At 40.9% G+C, this 16,895-nt stretch overlaps 1 protein-coding gene across 2 annotated transcripts in view; it reads left to right on the top strand.

The window, feature by feature from the left end:
* The window catches only part of THSD4 (thrombospondin type 1 domain containing 4), a 583,087-nt gene that overhangs the window by 260,034 nt on the left and 306,158 nt on the right, over nt 1-16,895 (top strand). For both annotated transcript variants that reach the window (XM_036844549.1, XM_036844548.1), the window contains exon 7: nt 12,489-12,625. In XM_036844549.1, the coding sequence (XP_036700444.1) occupies nt 12,489-12,625 (137 nt within the window). The remainder of the gene's footprint in view (nt 1-12,488; nt 12,626-16,895) is intronic.

Raw genomic sequence — 16,895 nt, 5'->3', positions numbered from 1 at the left:
CCGGAAAAAAACAGGAGTCTAGCTGGTCAAAGCAGCCGCTGGCTGGGGTTCTTTGTGTCTGTCCCTGTGTTTGTGCATGTGCAAGTGGCCTCTGCTCTGTCTGGCTGGCTGTTTATTTTGTTTGGAAAGCTCCTGGCTGTCTGGGATTGTATCTATTCATCCCCCTCTGTACAGAGGCATGTAAATCAGCTTGTTAATTCAATCAAACAATTGATTAGGCTGTTGTTTTAATGTGCCCAGCGCTGTCCTAGGCACAGCAGGAGGGCATGAAAGATGCCTCAGTGGGGTCTTTATCTGTGACCTTGAGCAGCTCTGGAGCCTTTCTGAGCCGCCTGTTCTTATCTGTGGAGCTAGAAGGTCAGACTACCTGATTTCTAGGACTCTTCCTGCTCTGAGGTTCTCTGATTGAGGTCATGAGAGATGGAAAGAACTGAAGCCAGCTAAAAAATAAGACCTGTTGTGGTAGAGAATACAAATGAGTTATGTAGAAAAATATGTCCTTTGGTTGTATCCAGCGTAAGGTTGCTAGCAAATAAAAATAAAGAACGTCCAGTTAAATTTGAATTTCAGATAAACAAATAAGTTTTTAATGTATTTAGCCTAAGTATGTCCCATACAACATATCTTATGCATCTGAAAATTTTAACTGGGCATTCTGCACTTTATCTGGCAGCCCCGATCCAGAGAGATCATGAGAACTGTGGACTTAAAGGAGGGTCCCCCCTCCAGGCTCACTCCTCTCCGGGCTGTCTCTCCAGCCACACTGGCCTTCTTTCCACTCCTCCTACCACAGGGCCTTTGCACAGGCTGGTACCACTGCTTGAGGTGGCTTCCTCTCCATCCCCTCTCTCATAAAACTAATTCATTATTTAGATTTCAGTTCAAAAGCCACTTCCTCGGTAAAGCCTTTCCTGATACTCCAGACAGAGTGCATTTCTCTGTTCTATATTCCCTGGGAGACTCTGCCTTCACAGCACTTGTCACAGTTTTTAAGTTTGTGTATTTCACAATCATATGCTGGAGGTAGGGTTTGTGTTGGTAGATTGGAATGTCAAGGACATTCTGGAGAGGTGAACAAAAGAAATAGAGCCACAGAGGTGAGAATGCCCATGGTGTGTTTCCAGAACAATGAAGAGAGTAGTTGAGTCGTTAGTTAGTGAAAGACCCACTTGTAGAGAACGATGTCCTTGAACCCCATCTTAGGGGCTGGAAATAGACGTTCTGAGGAGAGTGACGAACTCGGGATGGCTGCAAGAGGAGTGGTAACGCGATGAAAGTCATTCTTCAGCGGGTTTTATGAAGCCCCAGAAGGGAAAGCTGAGTCTGAGGTTAGCTGGGGCTCCTTGAAGTTTTCCCCTGAATTCTGAGAATTTGTCATACCAAGGCATCAAATGGCTTTTGATGGCCTCTCAAAACTTTCTTCCTGCTGAAACCTTCTTTTTCTAGTGTCTTACCATGTCTGCTCTTAAATGTTTAGAAGAGAGAGCCTTCGTTAGAACCACTGCTTGGTTTTCAGGTATGTGGATTTGCTACATCTGCCCACACATTCATGCAGTAAGTTTTGCCACCTTATGGATCAGCTCATATTGTGTTCTTATCACTCTTGATTGCTTTGGCCTGGCGCCAACAGACTCTGGAAGATACATGTGTGCATACACACTTATATACATGAACACACTTATACACATAATGCACACATAAATAAGTACACATATACACACGAATATATGCACACAGGCATTCCTACACCCAGATACATGCAACATATATACATACTACACACATGTAAACACACACACACATATACACGCATACCTATACATGTATATATTTTTTACTATGATAATGGCAGGAGATGGAAAGTCAAGCCACCCTCCTCTGGGTATTGCCTGCAGAGATGGTGTCACTTCCTCTGCCTCTGAGTTTCCCTGGCCTCTGAGACTTTTACTTTATAGGGCAGTTTGTACCAGAGTTCCCTTCCCCAGCTTCCTTCTCGGAGCTCTCAACAGCCTCAGTCCTTAACAAGAAAAACCCCAGCCACATTGTTTTGCTGGAGGATATGTATATATGCCGTATTTTAATATATCCACATCCGCTCAGATAGATATATATTTTCCCATAAGAAACTGGTTATGACCTCCCACTTCTATTGAAGCTGTCAAGCTGCTTTCCTGACAGTTGGCCAAACTGGCTTTCTACTGACAGAACCCCTTTCACACTTTCATTTTTTTATTAAATGTAACATTTTAAGATGTAGCGCTACATGTCACACAGCTTGAAGAGTTTTGAACAGCATGATTTTTTTCCATAATGGTATTTGTTTTCAGTCACTTTTTCCAGCTTTGGATTTACTATGACATGAGAGAAAAAGAACACATTTCAGAAAAAAGGTTGGGTAACTTGGACAATGTTGGCTTAACCAATTCCTGTGAAATTACGTGTCTAGGAACTTTCTCCAAATGGGAGGCTACTGCTGTTCCACGTTCTGCTATCTGGAAAAGTGCAAAGAATGCTAGCCATGGTGCTTCGTAGAACTCAAGACAAGTGTGTTCATTCTTTCTACAAGAATGATGGTCTTGCATGCCCTGGGCTGCCAATCTGCCTCTGCAGCCTCATCTCAGCTCATCTTCCCTCGCTCTCTACTTCCACCATGGAGTATGTCTCTCACCCCTCAAACGGGCCATGTGCGGTGATGAGCTTGCCTGAGCCTCCAGGGGTGAGGATTAGCTGAGTCAATGTACATAAAGAGTCTGGCACATAGAAGGTGCTCAGTAAACAGTAGACATAAAAATTGTAAAAGGCAGGAAGAGGTTAGGCCGCCAGAGGCAAATGCAGATGCTAAAGAAAGAGAAGTTCCTTTTCCCTCTCCGTTTCCTGCATAGTATGGACCGTACCTGCCAGCTCAGAAGGAAACTTCCTCCTTGAATGGCCTCTTGATTACAGTCTCGACTGGCTGGCTTGCATGTATAAAACTGTAACCTTTGATTTAGTTAGCTGAACATCATTTTGTGTGTCAGCTTTGGCAGTGCATTCCCAGGGTGTCAACTAGTGGTCTGGTCGCTGGGTGGGTCTCCTTTCCCCATCCTGGTTCAATAGCACCAATTAGAAGAATGGTTCTCAAAGTGTGGTTCCCGGGCCAGCAGCATTAGCATCACCTGGGAACCTGTTAGAAAGGCAGATGCTGGGTTTGGCAAGAATCAGAAACCGAATGAATCAGAAACTCTGGGGCTGGAGTCCATCAAACTGTGTTTTAATGAAACCTCAAAGTGATTCTGAGTACACTAAAGTTTGAGAACCACCATTAAAGTGTTACCTACTAGAAATGTGTGTAAGTGTGAGCAGTGCTAAGAGGAATTTAACATCTATGCAACATTGAGCCAGTGATTTTTCAGGATTTAAAAAAGGCATTTTGGGGCTTCCCTGGTGGCGCAGTGGTTGAGAATCTGCCTGCCAACGCAGGGGACACGGGTTCGAGCCCTGGTCTGGGAAGATCCCACATGCCGTGGAGCAACTGGGCCCGTGAGCCACAACTACTGAGCCTGCGTGTCTGGAGCCTGTGCTCCCCACCAAGAGAGGCCGCGATAGTGAGAGGCCCACACACCGCGATGAAGAGTGGCCCCCGCTTGCCGCAACTAGAGAAAGCCCTCGCACAGAAACAAAGACCCAACACAGCCAAAAATAAAATAAATAAATAAATAAAAAAAAAAAAAATAATAATAATAAAAAAAATTTTTTTTAAAAAGGCATTTTGTGTACTGTTTTTAGTCCAGATCTCCAAGTCTGTTAAGACTGTCAATTAAATAAGATTCAAAGTTTAAATCACATAGTTGCAGTGTGGGATAGAAGGTTAGGGGTATTATTGTCCATAATTGATAAGCTGTATGCTTTTGTATTTAAGGTTTGATAATGGAATGCACGGCCAAACAATTTCCTTTTCAGAACAGGAAAAGCTAAGAATTCGTCTTGCCCCTCGTCTCTACTTTTTCAAACAGTTTTCTAATTCCAGAGAAGAGTCTGGGCTCTGAGAAGCATTCTCCTCCTCTTATTTTCCATAACTTTGTCCTGGAAAATACAGTCTGGAGGAAAGCAGTTTATAGAGTAATCATCTGCGTCTAGTGCAGAACTTGGAGTCCAAGGGCAGGCAGATCCTTCGTCATAAACAGGAGGATTAGCACGTAGATAATGTAGTTGGCAGAGGTCAAGCCTGGCATGGCTATGGCTATGGCTCTGGCTGCCCTGGATTACTCATCCCCAAGCAAATGCTGCAAACTCCGTGCCCATTGCTAGGACTTTGGGCAAACACCTTTTTATTTTATATAAACCCTGCATACACAGTTAAGACAGTGCATCCACATGTTTCTAATTCGTTTACACTTCACTCATCAGCATGTGTTGGGTGAACACCCTGCCACGTCTGAGTTTTATGAGCTGCGTTTACGAGGCTGCTTTTCTTGAACAGGGATATCATATATTCTACCAAAAAAATGGAATTTGAGCCTGGGAAACGAGGGCTTCAGTGTTAAACTTGGAGTGAACTTGTGAAGTTTGAATGGACCCGAAACTAAGCACAGATGTTATCCATTCTCCAAGAATAGCCTCACGTATTTATTCACAGAATGTCTCTCCTCTTTTCTTACCTGAAATTTTCTCTCTACCTAAGGGAAGGCGAAAGAATGTGCATTTGTGGGGAAAGCCTGAACCTCATTTCCTGCCACTTTGAGGAGTCTCCCTCTTGCTTACTAAGAGATAATGCAAGCCTTGGTAGTAGCAAAGCTGGCTAAAATCTAGAACCTTCAGCAACGTGTTGCTTTCGTGGAAAGCAACATTTTTGCTCTCCCACTTATGCTGAGTTCCTGAAAAGACAGCAAGGAGTTTTATAGTTTTGTGTTAATTTTGAATAGAGATGGAAGGGACCTACCACTGATAGAAACTGTACAGGATTCCATTTCTCAGAACCCAAATTGTTGGAGTTATTTTTTAAATTCTTTTTAAAAATAATTTTTATTGTTTAATCTAAGTTACGCATGCATGTATCTTACAGAGTCAAATAATTCTACAAACTTTGTCCCCTCCAGTATTTCTTCCTCCCCAATAATTTTAGCTGTTCTTTTGATATTTACCTTCTTATCTCTGAATAATGTTTATATCGTTACTTCTGGATTTTTCAGTTTCAGGTATTTTCTGTTGAAGGTGATGATGTAGACCTCTTTCATCATCCTCTCCCTCCACCTCACCACACATACACACTTCCCATTCCACACACTCTCAATGTAATTATGTTGTAATTTTGGTTAGATTAATAACCATTGCTTACAGTATGACTATGTGCATGCGCTTCACAGCTGAGCCATAATAGTGTACTAGGTCAGATCTCCAGGATGCTAATCCTGAGGCAGAGATTTGTGCCCAGTGTTTATTAGGCAGTGATTCTGGAACTATGCCTGTGAGGGGTGTGAGATGCAGGAATGAACAGCTCTGAGCTGGTAATTACCCCAAACTGAGACGGGATGGGCCATTGTACAACCACATCGACCCCGTCCTTGGACAGGGGCCATCCCCGAGAAGGAGGTTGGTGAGGCGGCTCCCTTAGGCTGGGGGCAAGTTCCAAAAAGACACAGCTGTGAGCTAACAGCAGGCAATACTCCCAGCTGCTGGGGGAATCCTGACTTGGATTAGGATGGTAATGGTAGATAATCTGAGCACCCTAACACCCTGGTCCTGGGCACTTGGTGGGCTCCTTCAATCTAGAAACAGAAACTTTCTTGATATTTATGTGTTGATTTCTTGGGGATCTAGGAAGCTAACTGCTACTGCTGCTCCTTTTTAAAAAAATAACGGCTTTATTGAGATAAAATTCACATACCATAAAAGCCACCAATTTAAATAGTACAATTTAGCAGCTTTTAGTATAGAGTCATACAACCATCACCATTATATAATTTCAGAACATTTTCATCACCCCAGGAAGAAAGTCCATACCCATTAGTAGTCACTCCACATTCTCGCCTCCCTCCAGCCCCTGGCAACCACTAATCTACTTTCTACCTCTATATGTTTGCCGATTCTGAATATTTGATATAAATGTAATTATACAATATGTGACTTTTTGTGATTGGCTTTTTTCTCTTAGCATAATGTTTTCAAGGTGCATCCGTGTTGTAGCATGTATCAGTGCTTCATTCCTTTCTTTTGTCACGTAATATTTCCTGTATGGATATACCACATTATGTTTATCCATTCATCAGTTGAAGGACACTTGGATTGTTTCTACTTTTTAGCTATTATGAATAATGCTGCTATGAATTTTCACGTACAAGTTTTTGTGAAGATGTATGTTTTCATTTCTCATTGGTATATTCCTAGAAGTGGAATTGCTCATATGGTAACTCTACATTTAACATTCTGAGGAACTGCCAAATGTATTCCAAGGAAGCTGTTCCATTTTACAATCCAGTCAGCATTGTAAGAGGGTTCTGAGTTCTCTACATCCTTGCCAGTGCTTCTTATTGTCTTTTTTTCTTTTTTTTTTTTCAGCCATCCTCTGTGTGACGTGATATCTCATCGTGGTTTCAATTTGTATTTCCCTAATGACTAATGATATTGAGCATCTTTTCATGTGCTTATTAGCCATTTGTATATCTTCCTCAGAGAAATGTCTATTTAAGTCCTTTGTCCATTTTTAATTGGAATCTCTTTTTATCTTTTAGTTATAAAAGTTCTTCATAGATTCTGGATACAAGTCCCTTATCTGGTATATGATTTGCAAAAGTTTTGTCTCATTCAGTGGGTTGCCATTTCATTTTCTCAATGGACTTCTGTGATGAAGTCCAATTTATCTTGTTTTTTCTTCTGTCACTTGTCCCTTTGATGTCATATCATCTGAGAAACCATTGATAATCCAAAATCATGAAGATTTGTGCCTACGCTTCCTTCTAGGGATTTTATAGTTTTAGCTTTTACATTTAGGTTCATGATCCATTTTGAGTTAATTGTTATATATGGTGTGAGATAGGGGTCCAGCTTCATTCTTCTGCATGTAGATATGCAAAGTTGTCCCAACACCATTTGTTGCAAAGACTATTTGTTCCTCATTGAATTATCTTGACACCCTTGTCAAAAATCAATTGACCATAATTATAAGGGTTTATTTCTGGACTCTCAGGTCTGTTCCATTGATCTATGGTCTAGCCTGTGATAATATCACACTGTCTTCATTACTGTAGTTTTGCAGTAAGTTTCAAAATCAGGAAGTATGAGTCCTCCAACTTTGTTTTTCTTTTTCAAGGTTATTTTGGCTGTTCTTGGTTCCTTGTATTTTCATATAAATTTTAGGATCAGCTTGTCAATTTCTGCAAAAAAAGACAGCTGATATTTTGATTAGGATTGCACTGAATCTGTAGATCAATTTTGGGGAGTATTGCCATCCTTTTTTTTTTTTTTTTTTTTTTGCCATCTTAATATTGTCTTTCGATCCATGAACATGGAATTTCTTTCCACTTATTTAGATCTTCCTTAATTTCTTTCAACAGTGTTTTGTATTTTTCAATGTGTAAGTCTTACACTTCTTTTGTTAAATTTGTTCCTAAGTGTTTTCTTCTTTTTGATGCTATTGTAAATGCTATTTTTACAATAAAAAATAATGCTATTATTTTAAGGTTGTTTTATTGATAGTGTATAGAAATATAATTGATTTTTGCATATTGATCTTATATCCTGTAACTTTGAGGAACTTGTTTATTGGTGCACTTAAAAATTTATCTATACACAAGGTCATGTCATCTGTGAATACAGATAGGTACTTTTACTTCTTCTTTTCAATCTGGATGCCTTTTCTTTTTCTTGTCTATTTTGCCCTGGCTAGAAGTTTGTTTTGTTTTGTTTTGTTTTTGTTTGTTTTTTGTTTCTCTAAAATCAGTAGTAATGTCCCCTCTCTGTTCCTAATTTTAGTATTTTGAGTCTTCTCTCTTTTATTCTTGGTTAGTCTATCTAAAAGTTTGTCAATTTTTTCCCTTTAAAAAAAGCCAACTTCAGTTTCATTGATTTTCTCTATTGTTGTCTCTCCCTTGTGTGTTTAATTTATTACCATTCTAGGTTCCTTCTTCCTGTTGGCTTTGAGTTTAGTTTGCTCTTCTTTTTTCAGTACTTAAGGTGGGAGATTAAGTTATTGATTTGAGATCTTTTTTAACATAGGTGTTTATAGCTATAAATTTCCCTCTAAGCACAACTATAACTGCATCCCATAAGTTTTGGTATGATGTGTTTTAATTTTTATTAATCTCAAAGTTTTTTCTAATTTTCCCTGAGGTTTTTTTTTCTTAATCAGTTATTTAGAGGTATGTTGTTTAATTTCCACATATTTTTGAAATTCCTAAATTTCTTTCTGCTATTGATGCCTAATTTCATTCCATTGTGATCAGTAAGCATACTTTGTATGATTTCACTCCTCTTAAATTTATTAAAGCTTGTTTTATGATCTAACATTTGTTCCCTCCTGGAGAATGTTTCACGTGTACCTGAGAGGAATGTGTATTCTGCTTTTCTTGGGTGGAAGGTTCTATAGATATCTACTGGCTCTAGTTGTTCTATCCATTATTGAAAGTGGAGTATCAACATTTCAAACTATTATTGTTGAATTGTCTGTTTCTCCTTTCAATTCTGTCAGTTTTTGCTTCATGTATTTTGGGGCTTCATTGTTTGTCTTCCTGATGGATTTTATCATTGTAAAATGCTCTCATTTGTCTTTGGTAAAAATGTTTGTCTGAAAGTCTGTTTGGTCTGATATTAGTATAGCCACTCCAGCTTTTTCCAATGTTCTCATTGCTTTTATGAAGGAGCTGATCTTCAAAGGCTTTTAGCTAACCATTCTGGAAAGTAGAACCTCTGACTAATTCTTAAATACGCTTATAGATAATTTTTCTGTTTTTAGGCCTGCTCTCTCCCCTATTTCCAAAGTTGCCTTCTGGAGATGGTACAATACTAGGTAGCTTCATTGTTTCAATTCCTGCCTAAGATCCATTTGCTTGGGTCTGTCTGCTAAGTCATTTCCATGGATCCTTCTGCTTCCCACCTTCCAAAATTTTATAACTGTTAGCTCTTTTCCTATATTCTTTGCCCTTTATCACTTAAAAATATCTTTACTCTTAGATCAATGGATTTTCCAATTAAAGAGTTCAATGAGTGATTTAAACATTTAACCTGTATTTGAGGGTAAACCCTTTAGCTGTTAGTCACTTTATTCTAAGCAACCTGAATTTTCTTGTATATTCGCCAGAATTTTAAAAAATGATCAGAGGGCTGTTTTACTGTCAGAGATCCAGGCACTATCCTAAATTAAAAATAGTGCTTGTATTAACTTTTAAATTTAGGCATGGAATTTGAACATCTTTGATTCAGTGTAAGAATAATCAGCTGCTTCCAAGTCTGTTCACTACTTGATGTTTTCATAGAGCAGTTGTTCCCAAACTTGACCATGCACTAGAATCACCCAGAGGGCCTGTCAAAATACAGGTTTCCAGGCTCCATCCCCAGGGCTTCTGATTTAGGAGTTGGAAGTGAGGCCCAAGAATTTGCATTTTCAACAAGTTCCCAGGTGACGCTGATGCTTCTGATCCTGGGACCACACTGAGAGTCACTACCTCGGTGGTGTGTGGAATGTAAAGGTATTCCCTGTGGGGGTGGGGAGGACTTTTAGGAAGCAGATGAGAGCAGAGAGGGAGAGCAGTAAGAGGGAGATAAGCGCGGAGGAGAAAGATGTGCCCACTTGATCTTATCCTGTTGTTCTAGCTTGTGCTCTCCTGTTTTGTCCCCTCTCTCTGCAAGGAGGAAACCATGACAAAATCTGCTTAGAGAAGAGGCTCTTGGCATCAGAATTGTAATTCTATTCAAGGGGAGAAAAGAGGAGTGAAGTGACCATCCATGAAAAACATTAAACTGTAGCCCTGCAGATGTATTTTTATGTGGCATTTTAAAGTGGTTGAGGAGTATGAGCAGGGTCTGGAGAAGTCAGGGCTAATGTAATTTTATGAGATGCTCTACATGCAATATTGCTAAGGCAGCAGGATTCTGGGCAATTTTGTCAGGTAGTCACTTGTCCCCAGGTTTCAGTTATCTCCTAGGATCCCCCTTTTCCTTGTTGCAAGTCTGAGACGGCAGGGACACTGCCTAAGCCACATGGACAGAGGGTCAGACCTAGTAGCTGGTTTGGGCCACAGGTAGGAGAAACCCAGACTTAAGGCCGTTCTTCTGGGTTATTTTCATGTAGCCATTTGCTGTCATTGTCTCATGTTTAGCCATCTTTTTTTTGTTCTCAGAATGTTCTTCCATAGTATGGTTGCAAATATTGAGGGATAAAGCTGTGGCTGCCAGTGATAGTATTCCAAAGGATAGAGGTGATTGGGAGGAAGCCCAGAGAAGTAAGAACTCAAAACCCTTGCCCTCTGGGAGGCTGCCTTTCAGACACTTTTATTACAAAATGCAACAACGCACCTGGATAGTTCCTGCTATATCACTTCCCAAAGTAAGGAGCTGGGAGAGAGGACACGGGGTCTGGATACATAGATGACATGAGAAAGCAGGTTGTAGGAGACTAATTTTCCCTCTAACTTGTCACTTCCTTTCTTAGGCCTGGTGTGTGTGTGTGTGTGTGTGTGTGTGTGTGTGTTTAATCCATAAAATGATGGTTTGGTTTCAGACATTCCCAAAGGTGCTTCGTCTCTGGTAATCTTTGACTTTTCCAAGATCACCTCTTATATCTTTTGGGCAGCCAGCGCAGGAAATCAAGTCTCTCGATTTCTCCAATAGAGCTCAGAGTACACAGAAGATTTCAGTCTTCCGTAAACCATGCGGTCCCAGAGGTTGCCTGTGATTTCCTGTTAGCGGTTTTCAATGGCTTCGGAGTAGAAGGAAGTTCATTGCTATGACAGTCACGCAGCCACACTGGGGAAAGTATGATGTATTGTGTTGTGTAGGAAAAAGTTAGTATTATCCAATGCAGTAATCAGATTTTCAGACAAAGGCATGACCCTGGAACATGCTGTTTATGGCTGAACATAGCATCAGTCTTGTCTCCAAAAACAGTTAAACAAAATCATTGTGTACTTGGCATGTCTTTCTCCCTTGGATATGGAAATATATCTCGCCTGAACATTTTTCTCATTCTTATTTTGGAGGCAACTAGATTTCTCTGAAAATATTAGTTGTAGCAGTAATTAATTTAGCATTTATTGAGCACCAGCCTTTGTGCTGGTGAAGTACTTTTCGTGAAGTAACAAAAATATAAAGAAACACCCCGAGGTAAGGGAATCTATCTAGCGGGGAGAGAGGAGAGAAAGGCAAAATCAAAAACAAAACCAAAAAAACCCCAAAGGCCAATATTCATTTATCTATCCCTCCTTTTATTCCTCAGGGATTTGTTGAGCATTTGCTATGTGCCCAGCTCTCTACTGAGTGTTGGGGATATAAAAGTGAATAAGATAGACACATCTCTATGGTCCCTCAAAGCCATGCTTCAAATGAAGTTTGTTTAACCTTATAGTAGAGGAGACTGGGTCAGCCTGTGATGGATGGACCTATAGAGTAGATCAGGATCTGTGGAGGGCTTCCCAGAGGGGGTGACCTGGGAACTAAAGCAAAGTAGAAACAGGTGCTAGCCAGAGAAACAGTGAAACAATGGTTGGACAGAGGAAGTGCTTAGTTGGGGATAGAATGCACATTTAAGGAGGAACAGGAGGAAATGAGACTATAAAGGTAGCCAAGATTCAGCTCCTGAAAGATGTTTTATCCCTTGCTGAGGACTTTGGACTCCAAACTAAGGTGATAGGGAAACCACTTAAATATCTGGTAATGGAGGAATTATTACAGGAAACTCAGCCATTTAAAAGAACATAAAATGATATAATTGTATAGATCTTAAATAATAAAAAGTAGAACATAAACATTGTGTGCTCACTGTGACTGCTGATTTATACGATATAATTTTGACTATGTTAAAGCATGGGAGGATGTCTAAAAGAGGAGTCTATTATTTGCATTGTGAGATTCTTTCAGAATTCCTTTACAGTGCTCACTCAGCATCGAATCTCTACTATGCGCCTGTAGATCAAGATACAACCCCTTCTCTCTACCATCAAATAGAGAGAGATCTAATAACTTTCACGCATTTTAAAAGGTGTGTGACTATGACATGTCCAGAATAGGCAAATCCATAGAGACAAAAAATAGATTTGGTGGTTGCCAAGGTCTTGCGGGGAGGAGAGAATTGGGAATGACAGCTAACAGGTCCAGTGTTTCCTTTTTTGGGGTGATAGAAATGTTCTGGAATTAGTTCACGGGGATGGTTGTACAACACTGTGAATATGCTAAAAACCATTGAAATGCACACTTTGGTTAAAATGGTTAATTTTATGTTATGTGAATTTTATCTCAATAAAAAAATATAGAAAAAAAAAGATGCTTATTGATTATTGGGTTGTGTTTTTCTTTTTCGGTAGCCAAGGGCAATCGGAAGTGTGAGCTGAACTGCCAGGCAATGGGCTACCGCTTCTACGTACGGCAGGCTGAGAAGGTCATTGATGGTACCCCCTGTGACCAGAACGGCACGGCCATCTGCGTGTCTGGGCAGTGCAAGGTAAGTGCCCCTGGACTGGCGTATCTGGAGTGGCTCTCGGGTGTTTGATCTGTGCCTGCCGACTGCACTGTTTGCCAGGCTGTGGCGTGCTTCCTCCCCACAACTTATGGTCCCCTCCACTCCAAACCACGAACTCTGGGAGAAGTGCGTAAGACAGGGCGGCTTGTTTTGCTCCGTGTTTTCGATCTTTGGGAGTTGCCAAGTCTCACTCTGGCATTTCAGTTATTAAGTGATTTATGCACGTTTATATCACGTGCGTCGTAAGAAACTCAGCGATCTTTCCTTGTTGGATCCAAAGCTTCTTCCTTCCCTCTGAAGTGGAGGTTATGGAAAGGGCACTGCTGGATCAGTCAAGAAACAGTTGAAGTCATCAGGGTGGCATTTTAAGGGCATGGCGTATTTTATCTTGCCTCCCACCAGCTGGGGCCAGCTTCCAAATGAAAGTTGTCTAGTGCCTTTATAGCTGCAGTTGTACTTTCAACAGGAAGTTTTTAGCCTCCTTGGACTTCTGAAGTCTGTTCCAGGAACTCCCAGCCCTGCATTCTGCAAACATTCTGGTCTGTAGAGAATCCCTGTGGGATGCTACACTTTGACAGAAAGCACCATGTGGTTAAAAATAGGCGCCCCAGAGGAGATGGCACCAATTCCACAGCCACATTAATTGGAGCCTGGATGTCGACCTTCCTTTCATCTATAAATGTAAGAGTGGAGGTCTGACTCTAGCAGGTAAATGACTCTTTGGAGCCCAGACTAAGATTATATCTTAATTAAGTTGCTGGCAGGACTGAGTTTCATCAAAGGAAGAGCTCTTTGGCTATCACGTCTGAAAGTTCCTGTTCTACTTTGAACGTAAATTGCCACTGTGTTTAGTATTAGAGCTATTTGAGTATGATTTATAAGCACCCCCATTCCCCTTCCAGCCTTTTTCTTAATGAGGTTTTAAATAGGATACAAAATAATTTATCAAAGCAGTATGGATATTCTCGGATTGTGAATAAAGGAGGGAAAAAGCTGTCATTTGATATCTGATGCATGTGAGGTTGTCTTCGGATGAGCAAGAAACCCCCAGAGCATTGATGCAGCACAAAAGAGGTAGGGAGTATGATGGGAAGCACACTGAAGGCTGGGACCCATCTGGCCTCCAATCTCTGCTCGTTTGGAAAAAACTGGGTTTCACGCATCTCCTCCCTCCTTACTGTCCTCAGATAATACCCAAAGGAGTTCCGTTAGTGTTTTGTGGTTTCCGGCTTAACTAGTCCCTGCTTCTAAATGCTACTGAACCTGAAATAATGCACCTTATAGCAACCTAGCTTTTTCTTTCAGATCCTGAATCAACTGTTCTATTTCCTGAATACAGGTGCACACTGCTGGGAGGTGGTGTAGTTTAGTGGTTAAAAAACATGCCCTCTGAAGTCAGACTGCTTGGGTTCAAATCCTGCCTCTTCCATGATTGACTGTGTGACCTTGTACAAGTTCCGTAAGCTCTCTGTGCCTGTACATCATTTACAACACGAGGAGGATGGTACCTACTTCCTGCATTGTAGTGAGGAGTCCCGAGCCAATACACATAAGGTCCTCATAACAGGTCTGGCACTTAATAAAGCATGCTGGCTTTTCTTAGTATTATGTTTGCTTATGCCCACATATGTCCTGTTGTATATGAATTTTCTATGCGAAAGTATTTGCTTTTTTTTTTTTTTGCAGATTGTAGATTTGTGAGATTCACATTATCTTTTGAGGCAGCGTTCTTACACTGTAGTGTGAATCACAGGTGGATGGCAGATTCTACATTGGTAGGTCTAGGGAAGGGCCTGAGTAGTCTATTTTTTTCAACTTTAATACTGTATCTTATTTGACCTAGTGTATCCAAATTATTATCATTTCAACATGTAATCAACATAAAAATTATTAATGACATTTTTACATTCTTTTTCATATTAATTCTTCAAAATCTGGTGTGTATTTTACTTCTTTCAGTGCAACTCAGACTAGCCACGTTTCAAATGCTCAGTAGGCACATGGGAAAAGGTGCTAAACCTCACATGTAATCAGGGAAACTCACCAGATTGCCAAAAATGTAAGGGGCTGACAATGACAAGTATTGGCAAGGATATGGAGGACTCTTTTTTTTTAACTTTTTGTTTTATTTTGGAGTAGAGTTGAGTGGTCTGTTTTTCCAACAAGCTCCCATGTGATGCCCATACTGCTGGTCAATGGATCATACTTTGAGTAGCAAAATCTTAAAGGGCACAGTGATGAAAATATAGTTCACAAAGAACCAGAAATGTAAATATACAGTGGTGAGATGAGTTGGAAGGAAGAGGAAATGTGGTCTCTTTCCACTGGGGGAGCTTGTTTTCTTAGTGTTGCATTAAGTGCCTCTAAGCTGATGATATGAAAGGAAAACAAACACTTATAAGGACACGGGTATGGATTCTTACTAATTGATGAAAACCAGTGGTGTAGGACAGCACAGTTTGAAGATGATAATTGCTGAAACACTGAGACAGACATTCCCCAGGATGTGAGTAGATGAATAGGAATTTGACGTTACAAGGACAGCTTGGATATTACTTCGTATTTGTTCTCTGTGCATTTGCCTGAAATTCGCTCATTGATGTTGTTGGAACCGCTGACTGTCGCGTCCTCTTTAGAACTTCAGTTTAAATAATCTGAAGTACATTTGCTTCCCAGGCTGAAGTTCTGTTTAGTTTGCAACTTTCAAAGGGTAAAGTGCCCTTTTCTGAATATTTGATCGGAAGCCCAGAATTCAAGTTGCTATCTCTGCCTCGCTGACCTGTGGCTGAGAGAGCTGTCACTCTCTGACAGGAGTATCTACATCTGAAATAGCTCCAGAAAGCCTCTGCTGGACGCAGAGAGTTGAAAGCAAACCCGGGCCTGCCGCAAAAGTTAATGAAAAGTGACAAGCATTAAATAAGAATACGCGCTAAACCTACACAAGAGTAGCTGAGGGAGAAGCGTGTCCTCCTGACACCAAACCACTTCCAAGCCACCCCAGGCCCACCCAGAGCAAGCTGGAATCCTCTGTTCCAGCTCCTGGCAGAGCGCTCCCTGGCCAGCCTGTGTTTACCCTGTGGCTGGAGCTCCACTGGGGTTTTAGATCCAAGAGTTGGAAGAGGGGCTGTAAGAATGCAGAAACGCTTGAGCTCGGGGCTGCAGAACATGGGAATTCCTCGCCAGTCCCTCAGAACTGGGTAACACTTCCTTCCTTGACAGAGAATGAAGGATCCTAAATGCTGGCCTCAGACTAAGGACTGCATATTGATAGCCAGGCTTTGAAGGGAAAGAACTCTAGCCTTGACTTTTCCTAAATCAAGAGGGTGTATCTGAAGCCCACAGAGATTCTGCCTTCCTCGCCTTAAACTCATCCCTCTAGACATCAGATAGGAACATCCGGCCAGTCTTCAGAGAAGTCTCTGCCCCACCCAGTCATGATTGTCATTGATGGGAACGAAATAGCATTTATGTCTAATTAACAGAGAGCACAGTAACCATTTCTATCATTAAGCATCACATTAAGTGTGCTATGAGGTTTTTTTTTTCCCTTGATCTCAGTTTCAAGCTCTGCAAAATTCTGGATTTTCATAGTTTGATAAGGTACATATTATTTTTGCTGGAAACTTAATGCAAATAGATGGAACTTTGCCTTCAAAGGTATAGCAGCCATTTGAAAGAACAGGGTCCCTTGGATAGAAACTAAAAAAAAGCACAAAAAAACAACCTTAGCTCCCTGGAGACCAGCCTTTCAGAAACCTCAGGCTTTCAAACTTGAATGATCATGAAAGAGTCAGACTCACCCCAAGACCTACCCTCCCTCCCACCAGAAAAAAATCCCTGATGGTGGAGAAACAGTCCTTGAGTAAGTGCCTTGAAATAATAGGCTGATGCGAAACTTCCACGCAGGAAGGTGTTGAAGCTAATGCACACAGCAAGGAGTTGCTTCTGAGTGTTCACCCTGTGCCAGACACTGTGATGTGTGCTGTTCATACAGAAGGATGCCTTAAGCCATTTGTCTTCACAATAACTCAGTCAGTATGCATTATTAGTCCCCATTTTACAGACAACTGTTATGAAGACAAAATGAGTTGGATAATATTGGCTTTTTAGGGTGAACTGTTAATATTGGCTTTTTAGGGTGAATTGTTAATCAGAACAGAAAGAGTAATTTAAATGTGATAGGCGGAAACTCTTGTGCTTTAGGTGTCTCCCCTATTCTGATTTTATTTTCCTCACTGCGTCTTTCCAAAAC

This window comes from Balaenoptera musculus, chromosome 2, assembly GCF_009873245.2.
Source record: "Balaenoptera musculus isolate JJ_BM4_2016_0621 chromosome 2, mBalMus1.pri.v3, whole genome shotgun sequence".
Taxonomy (NCBI): domain Eukaryota; kingdom Metazoa; phylum Chordata; class Mammalia; order Artiodactyla; family Balaenopteridae; genus Balaenoptera; species Balaenoptera musculus.
This window is presented reverse-complemented; position numbering and strand designations above follow the sequence as displayed.